This window comes from Diadema antillarum, unplaced genomic scaffold (genome assembly GCF_040938485.1).
Source record: "Diadema antillarum isolate AM-2024a unplaced genomic scaffold, OU_Dant_1.0 seq00001324_RagTag, whole genome shotgun sequence".
Lineage (NCBI taxonomy): Eukaryota > Metazoa > Echinodermata > Echinoidea > Diadematoida > Diadematidae > Diadema > Diadema antillarum.
Genome location: NW_027272095.1, coordinates 117,124 through 125,421, shown reverse-complemented (window position 1 = coordinate 125,421; position 8,298 = coordinate 117,124). Strand labels below are relative to the sequence as shown.

General features: G+C 39.0%; 1 protein-coding gene across 1 annotated transcript; it reads right to left on the bottom strand.

Moving 5' to 3' along the window:
* Nucleotides 1-922: 922 nt before the first annotated feature.
* On the bottom strand, nt 923-7,109 carry LOC139708282 (uncharacterized). Its single transcript, XM_071620250.1, has 4 exons — nt 7,032-7,109; nt 4,272-5,294; nt 3,504-3,757; nt 923-2,024 (listed from the first exon to the last, which is right to left on the bottom strand). Exons 1-4 carry the CDS (start codon nt 7,107-7,109, stop codon nt 923-925), a joined length of 2,457 nt encoding a protein of 818 aa, XP_071476351.1.
* Between the last annotated feature and the right edge of the window lie 1,189 nt (nt 7,110-8,298).

Sequence of the window (8,298 nt, the reverse complement as noted above, 5' to 3'; positions counted from 1 at the left end):
TGAATGTTCACTTTCCCAGAACTAGGTTCAATTGGATGAATGATTAAAATGTCAGAGTGCAGGTATTTGGGGAGCTGATGATTTTTACTTGACTTCTGACCCTTTTATAAGTTTATGCATTGCGTAATTTTCAAGGTATTGAGAAAAAGTATAATTTCAGTATCAAATGGGAAAATAGCATTATCTAAACCTGGCTTTGACCTTTGACCTCACAGTTCCAAAGAGAATCACTGCTAGGTTGGACATGCATAAATATGTAAGTTTCATGATGATACCTTGAGCTACTTTTGAGATAAGGAGGAAAAAGTGCAATTCAATACTTTCACTTGACCTTTTACCTTTTGGCAAGAAACTTCCCACAGAATATATATCGGGTAATACATGCATACATCAAGTTTAAAAAAAAAAGCACCTTCAGGCATTGCATAAATAAAAGGAAAATAGTGATATTTTTAGGAGTTGACCTTGACCTTTGACCTTTGAACCATGACCCCCAACTTCCCTAGATAATCACTGCCCATTGGAACAATACTAAGTTCCATGAAGATACCTTGAACCATTTGCGAGATATGGAGAAAAACATGAATTTTCAACCTTTTTTTCCACAAAATAACCTGTGACCTTTGACCTTTGACCCCGTGACCCTAAAATCCAAACAAAGTATTATCCCCCCAGGATATACCCTCATACCAAGTTTGATGTAAAACCACCTCACGGTTCTTGAGATATCGACAAAAACAAAACAGGACGGACGTACGTACGTACGGACGGACGGACGGACGGGCGGACGGGCGGACGGGCGGACGGGCGGACGGACGGACGACCCGAAAACATAATGCCTCCGGCCACTTCGTTGGCGGAGGCATAAAATGTAACTGATATCATAAGCTTATAGCAGCTCTGTGAATATGCAAGATATAACTCATTTTTGAAACTGGTTTTGACGGGACAGTTTCTTCACTGTTGAACGAATCCATACGATGACATCAGCAGGGTTAAGGCCATGAAAGACTGACAAGGGAAAATCGGGGAATCTGGCGTGTGCTCTGCCAGGATGACAACCAAATATGTCATTCTTGTGATGCTCTAGAGCAAGGGTTACAGCATCCCTTCTTACAACCTTGTGTCTCGTAGCTGTATGTGACTTGACGAATCTCTCACGATCAACCAACTTTTTCAATGCATGTACTTGTTGTGCTGACTTACTGATTCTGTCAACGTTCTTTGGAGTCAGTTTACCTCTTAAGCTGCGACAGTTGTCTTTAAAAATCCTATTCTGGTGTTCCATCGCGCGATCTATCTCAATGTTACCATCTGGCTTCCCAGTCGAGTTTACGAACCTATTCCACGTCAATTCGTAGGCTAGCCTCGGTGATAGAAATACTTTGATTTGGCAAAGCATCCTGAGAATATGGAAGCTGTATTTCGGTTTTTTTGCAGCTTTGCAATGTAATAACATGAATTCATATAGCCTGACAATTCTTTCTCCATCCCCATGTCTGCGTGCATCGGTAAAATTCATTGCGAGCAACCCCATTCCCAGTGCACACCTAGAGTAGTTTTGCACTGCATCCACAACACTCTTTCTTTCATCATCGTCTTTTCTCTTGACATGCTGTTTCACTTTCTGGTGCGAAAGTAGGTTTTTCCGAGATGCGTATGTCTTCTGGCACACCTGACATGTAAAGTCCGCATTCTCTAAGGAGAGTTCATCATTTGATGGGATAGCCATCTCATTGACAAACTGGTGCATGATGGCATTGGCATAATTACTGTAATCCCCATGTAGTTCTAGCTGGAACTTATTTCTGGTTGGTTCAGACTCAAAATTCTCCAGCCCAAAGAATAGAAGTGCTGCCGACAGGATCAGTGAAATGGTGAACTGTGTCAAGAGGTGCTCCCCAGCGTTGATATTCTTCAATGGGTCCGCCGTGACATTTCGAGCCTCCAAATAGTTCCTAGAAGCAAAAAGAGTGCCTTTGTCAGCGCCAGAAGCCAAATCGTACAGATGCTTCCATACAACCCGCAAATGGAAAGCAAACGTTAACATTGATATCAAACCGGGAGTCACAGCTAGTGAATCTCAAGCATAATGCCCTGGTATATGAGAACAGAAAGACAATAACATTATCGAATAACATTAAGTATACAGCTGTGTCACTAAAAATGGTACTAGTATGAAAAAACTTGCAAATGAAAGATTGTATTCGTATTCTTGAGTTGCAACATTGAAAATGATATGGATTAATTCAAGTCCATCAAATTAGACAAAACTTCAAATGACACAGCGAGAACAGCGATTGTTTTTTTTTTCTCGCTATCATGATTCCTTTATTTGAGCATATTCATTTATTTTATGTACTGGTGACAATTACGCGTGGATACACAAAGTGGATAAAGTGGAAAACTTTCGAGACAGGAGGGAAAATCAGTATGAGTGTGTATGTATAAAATTAGACCAGTTTTGACACGAAATCCTCAGCGTAGTTAGCCGAAATACGGCAAACATATGATATATCGTGATCTTGACGTGGGCTGCTTTGCATATTCTGGCTTTATATGTCATGCACATTTCTGCAAGACCTATTTCAATCTCACGTGTCTCCTTTCTATTGATTTTTACAGTTGGTTATTTATAGGCCATTACGTTGACGTGCACACCGTTCTCATGGTTTGCATTATTGTGTTATCACTTGTCACCATTACCTTTTATGACAGGACCAGAGTATGTCATCTTGCAGAGGCACATTTTTCTCATCATACATGGTTGAATTACAGTCATGTTATCAATATGAAGCCCGTGAAGTGTATAGCACTGGCTATACATAGTCCAGAGAAACACTGAAACACATGGAGGAACATACCATGCACACACGCGCACGCGCGGGCAGACTCACACACATGCACTCATTTGAGACCATAGAGCTATGTACTAAGAATATTATTAGTATACATCTGTATGTTTGAGACTTATGTCGTGTTTTTTCTCCTCTTGAGGCTTAAAGAAACTATTCACACAGTTTAGGTCATTGCAATACTATAGGCATATGACTTACAAACGCGTGACTTCGCCTGTCGCGCATCGCCCTGTGGACGTAGATAACACATCGCATGCAGTTTCCCTTGTAACACATCTTTGTCTCATTGATCTTTTTTAAACTTGACCAGGGTTTTTGGCATAATACACTGTACCTGTGATGCATGTTTGGCTGCTGCAAAAAGCTAAGGAAAGCTTGTCACGACTATAAAAGTGACACACTTATTTAATGCAACTTTGTTGACCTATTTAACCTTTGTACAGGACATGGCTACTTCTTGAACTTGACCGACGTGACTTAGGCCTTGTACAAGTATATTTACACGGTACATACGTAATTTCGAAGGTTTGGTTGTGCACTTTTTATCTACAATTTGGGATTAACGAACACTATTTAAATTTCGGATCAAGGAAACTTAAGAGTATCGAACATTAGCCAAACATCAAGGTAACCTGCATACTTGCCTGGTAATAATTAGCAAGGGCATGAAAGTCGGCTATCACCGGCATCAGTCCTTCGAGCCGGTTGCTGGGGGTTGATGAATTTCTTTGCTCCTCCCGACAATTGCTCTCACGCTCACAAGTAAGGAGATCACCTGATGACAGTGTGGCGGTAGGATTCTCTGTTCCATGACCTGGCACGTATTTATGCATATGATGCATGATGCGGAGTATCCCATCTGATGAGTTCTCGTCCTCCATCAGAACACCTAAATTAACCTGGAAGAGTGCAAAATAGCCATAATACATTATCATCCATGAATAGTCATCTGCATGCTACACTTGTAACAAATGTGACACTGTAATAACGATGATCATTATAGGTTCACATTGAAGTCACACTCATCTTGATAACTTTCAGCCACGTTTTCAATATAGGTCATGACGTTTGCTTCTTTGATTTTCGGCCAACATTTGAATGAATATTGATCACAGCTGTGCCATAGATATTACATTTTCGACGAACAGAATATCAATTCCACCATACCGTGTATTAAGGCGTGGATTTCTCTAATTTCTTCAATGATATTTGTATGAGAGATAGTTAGAATGCATGGCGGTTCTTTTGAACTGATTGCTGTCAAAGATCAAACACGTTTCGCTTTGTTGTGTTGTATACTCTAGTAAATTTTAAAAATTGATACTATTTATTACATTATATTGTTATAGAAGTTCTAGAGGTCAAAATCAATGCTAAACGTTTGGGCTGCATGAGCCGCCCATTTAAACTTACCACTTCCGACTTCTCTTTCGCCTCTCTCATGTGATCATGGATGATTTGGTCGGGTAAATCTTGCAATTCTCTCTTCAGAACAGGAAAATGCTCAGCGATCACCCGCTTACATAGGATTGCCCATTCGTGTCTGAGGATTTTGTTATCGCTGACATTGGGTAAGAACAGCTGAGGATCGATGGCAGATGGAATAGTGCGTTGGCTGCTCTTGTCATGTGCTGTGACTCTGTGCTTTACAGCCATCATGTGAGCCATGTGATACTCCTTCCCATAGTTGGCTTTAGTGGGGTGACGGGCGTGAATCAAAATATCAACATTGTCCATCACGAGTTGGAAGCCACAGTCATCCCTTGTAGTATTATGAAACACCAATCTTTCCCTGTCTCCCTCGTGGATTAGCTGTCTCTCGATACTATTGTTTTTGTGCACTTGTTCTGCCCATCTCTTTACCTTCTCATCAAACCCCTCACACAGTTCGAGCTGTTTCTCGATAGTTGTTGCATTAGACACTGTGATTCCGGTGGCATTTAGGCTTGTCAGTGCCTCAGTTTTCACACCCGCACTTTTTAGAGTAAGGGAATTGATGCACTGGTGATTGTTCACTTTTTGACTTTTGCAATGCAGCAGAACACTCGCAGCAGTCATTAGTTTGGGCATTGTGATCTCCTTTGTTTTTGTCTTTAACTGTCCCAATGTCTCGCTAAGTGATGCAGCTTCTATCATGGATAGAAAGACAGGCGCTTTCTCTTGGAGTTCTTTGTATTGATCATGTACACTAAATTTCTGTAGTCCTTCCAAAGAAGAGTCTCTGAAGAGTGAATTAGCTGATGGCTTGCAAAGATGGTCTGTCTCTCTCTTTATTTCCTCCAAAACCAACTGCTGTATGAGTGGCTTTATGTTGGGCATGTTATACACATGCTGAATCACAGCGTTGCTGTCGCCTCTGTGAATCGCTTCCACAGCAAATTTCCATTCTGGAGAAACTGTTTTCGTGTTGACAGTTTTCTCACCTCGAACAGAGATCTTTGGAGGGGAAAAAGAATGTTGAAAACATGACAAACAAACGTATTTGCTTTGTATTCACTCCACTCACTATAATGTCATATGGTGCTAACAGCTTTTAAGCACAAAGGTAAAAACATTTTTTTTTTCCTGTTGAGGTTTGAGTATTTGATTCCATTCTATATAACAAGAACGACTTTTTGAAGGCATGAAAAATGGGAACACTTTTTCGCGTCATTGCGTGTTTTCTACATTGCAATGGGGTTGGGTGTTTTTTTTTAATATTACCCACTCGGTTGCCTTTAACTGTGCACCCTTTTGACTATATATACTTATTGTAGAGCAATGTCTTTTCAAATCATTGAAAAATATGAGATTAAATTGTCTTTGCCACGTGGCAGAACGACTTTCTACAGGCATGTACAACTTTACTAACACGACTAGTTACAATGAACGTTTTTGAGGGTAGGGGTAACTTTGGGCACTTCCCAAAGGCTTGCCTTTGAATGTCCACCCTTTTGACAATAATTTTATAAACATTGTGTAGCAATGTCTTATATATTACTCACTTTGCACTGCATTTCATGAAAATACGAGTGTATATATGCTCGACAACAATTCGTGAAAACAGATGTGTCCTTGCTATACAACCAGAACGACTTTTGGAATTCACGAAAGATTTGAACGTAATATTTACGTTATTGCATGCTTTCTGCATTGTCATTGGGGTGGGGTGGTTTTGAACACACCCGGTTGCCTTTAATATTTACCTTTGAGAGCGGTGATTTAATCGTGTTCGATATATCACATTTGAAGCATATGTGAAGGTCATTTTAATACAAAATATCCAACCATGTGAAATTTTAGTAAAAACATAAGGAGATATCATTTTTCCCAATCAAACCATAACTGTCATAGACGATATAGTCTAGAAACATTTTTATTAAATCAATTGCTCACATTTTAGATATTAAACAATATTTCATATTGGTTTTACTGACTCCAATTTTTATATTGATTGTGTCTAGCCTTAAACTCACCTATATACCAGAAGTATTTTGAAGCACTTTTCTTTCAGCTACTAATGGCAGCCACTACATCTTTAAATGTGCACCATTCTGACTAAGTAAATTATAGTTATTATAAAGCAGTGTTTCTATAACTGAAAAACAATCAAAATGTCTTTGCCACACGGCAGACCGACTTATTACAGGCATGTACAACTGACACGACCGACTTTGCTTTGATACTATACTTGTTTTTGAGGGTAGGGATAACTTTGGGCACTCCCAAAGGCTTGCCTTTGAATGTCCACCCTTTTGTGTAGCAATGTTTCCTATATTAATTGCATTGCATTACATTTTATGAAAATACAAGCGTTATGTGCTAGACGACCTGGAATAACCTTTCAGAGGCATGTGACTCGCGGAACATGTGTATTCGCTTTGGTATATTATAATGCATGTTTTTCATTGCCTTGGGAATGGGGGTTACTTTGAACCCTTTTGACTGTATAGATATTTCAGAGGAGTGTCTTTTATATCATTTATATGGCAATTGAAAAAAAATAAAGTGTCTTGATATGGACAGAAAGACTTTTGGGACACATGAGCTCCAGGAACGCCTGTAACGGCTTTGCTATTTAAGTACATAAGTACATAAGTACATGGGCAATTAATGTAGGCACTTCCAGAGTGGCTCCCTTCGAATGATCACCTGACTGCACATAGAACATGCACATTGTTACAAATTGCTTACCTCGATCAGTGGCCAGCCGCCTTCCAAAGAAGGCGCTATTGACGGAGAAGATAAACTTGTCCTGCCTTTGGATATCATTATGTTTACATCTGCATCATTACTTCTCTAAGTCAGTAAAAGATGAATCAAGAAAAAAATTTAAGGATTATTATGTATATGTATATATATATATCATATGTATATATATATATATATGTATATATATATATATATATATATATATATATATATGTTTCTTGCTATTTAAACAAATACATTCGTCTTTTTATTGTCAAAAAGCATTTTAAGTTATCCTTATAGTCATCACATCACATGGTATAGATACCCCTATTTTGAGTGCAACTCGCAGATCGACGTTGCGCATTAACATTGTTGACGAGTGGCCAAAGTAGATTGAACTATATTATCTTTTAAAAAACGACTCTAGGGGCTCAAATAGCAGGACTCTGTAAGTTTTACATTCTTTCTTCTTAAAAGAAAAGAAAAGAAAAACAAAACAAAATGAAACTAAGATGTCAAATGAATAATGTCACTAGCAATATTGCCAGATAAAATTGTCGTGCATTATCATATTTTAGATAAAATCATTGAAAGCAAGTGTAATTATCCCTTTTTATGAATCAGTGTTAGAAAGGCTTGTGACAGTATACTCACTGTGACAGTAGGAAAAGGTGTTGATTTAGGTCCAACAGGAAGATGGCTATCTGAAACATATTCTTGACGATTTTTCGTGATGTCCTCGGATCCATCTGAACGCTTTTTAGGCAGAGGCTTTGCAAGAAAAAGTACCAACATGGACCATTACATACATGACATAGTTTAATCAATCATTCATGAAGATAGTCATGAGGCGTTTTCACATCAGCCCGATAAAAATCCAAGCTCGAGATATTTTTTTACTTCCCAAGTCAGAAAATAGCGCGCTATTTCGAAACATCGGGCTGATGTGAAAACGCCTAATGACATGTTCCAGAAGAAAACGAGAAACAAAATAAAAGATTTGGTTTATGCACGTCCCGGTAATGGCATGTGTGTGTTTGTGTGTGTGTGTGTGTGGGGGGGGGGGGGGTAGGGGGAGGGGGGGGGGGAGCAGTCAGAACTCATCAAAACTACGTGTGATATCCAGTGCACACATCCCGTGTCCTTTGAAAAGACCCTTTGTTTTTTGTTCTACATCTCTTTACATTTCCACTACGAATGACTCTTAAGATTTCAGAAAGAATATATTTACTGTACATAGATCTAATATATGTTTATAGTTATCTTT

Coding starts and splice junctions, on each gene's coding strand:
- LOC139708282 (XM_071620250.1), bottom strand. CDS start 7,109: ATGATATCCAAAGGCAGGACAAGTTTATCTTCTCCGTCAATAGCGCCT. Junction 5,295..7,031: donor GCGGCTGGCCACTGATCGAG/GTAAGCAATTTG, acceptor TCCCCTCCAAAG/ATCTCTGTTCGAGGTGAGAA. Junction 3,758..4,271: donor CGAAAGAGAAGTCGGAAGTG/GTAAGTTTAAAT, acceptor GCACTCTTCCAG/GTTAATTTAGGTGTTCTGAT.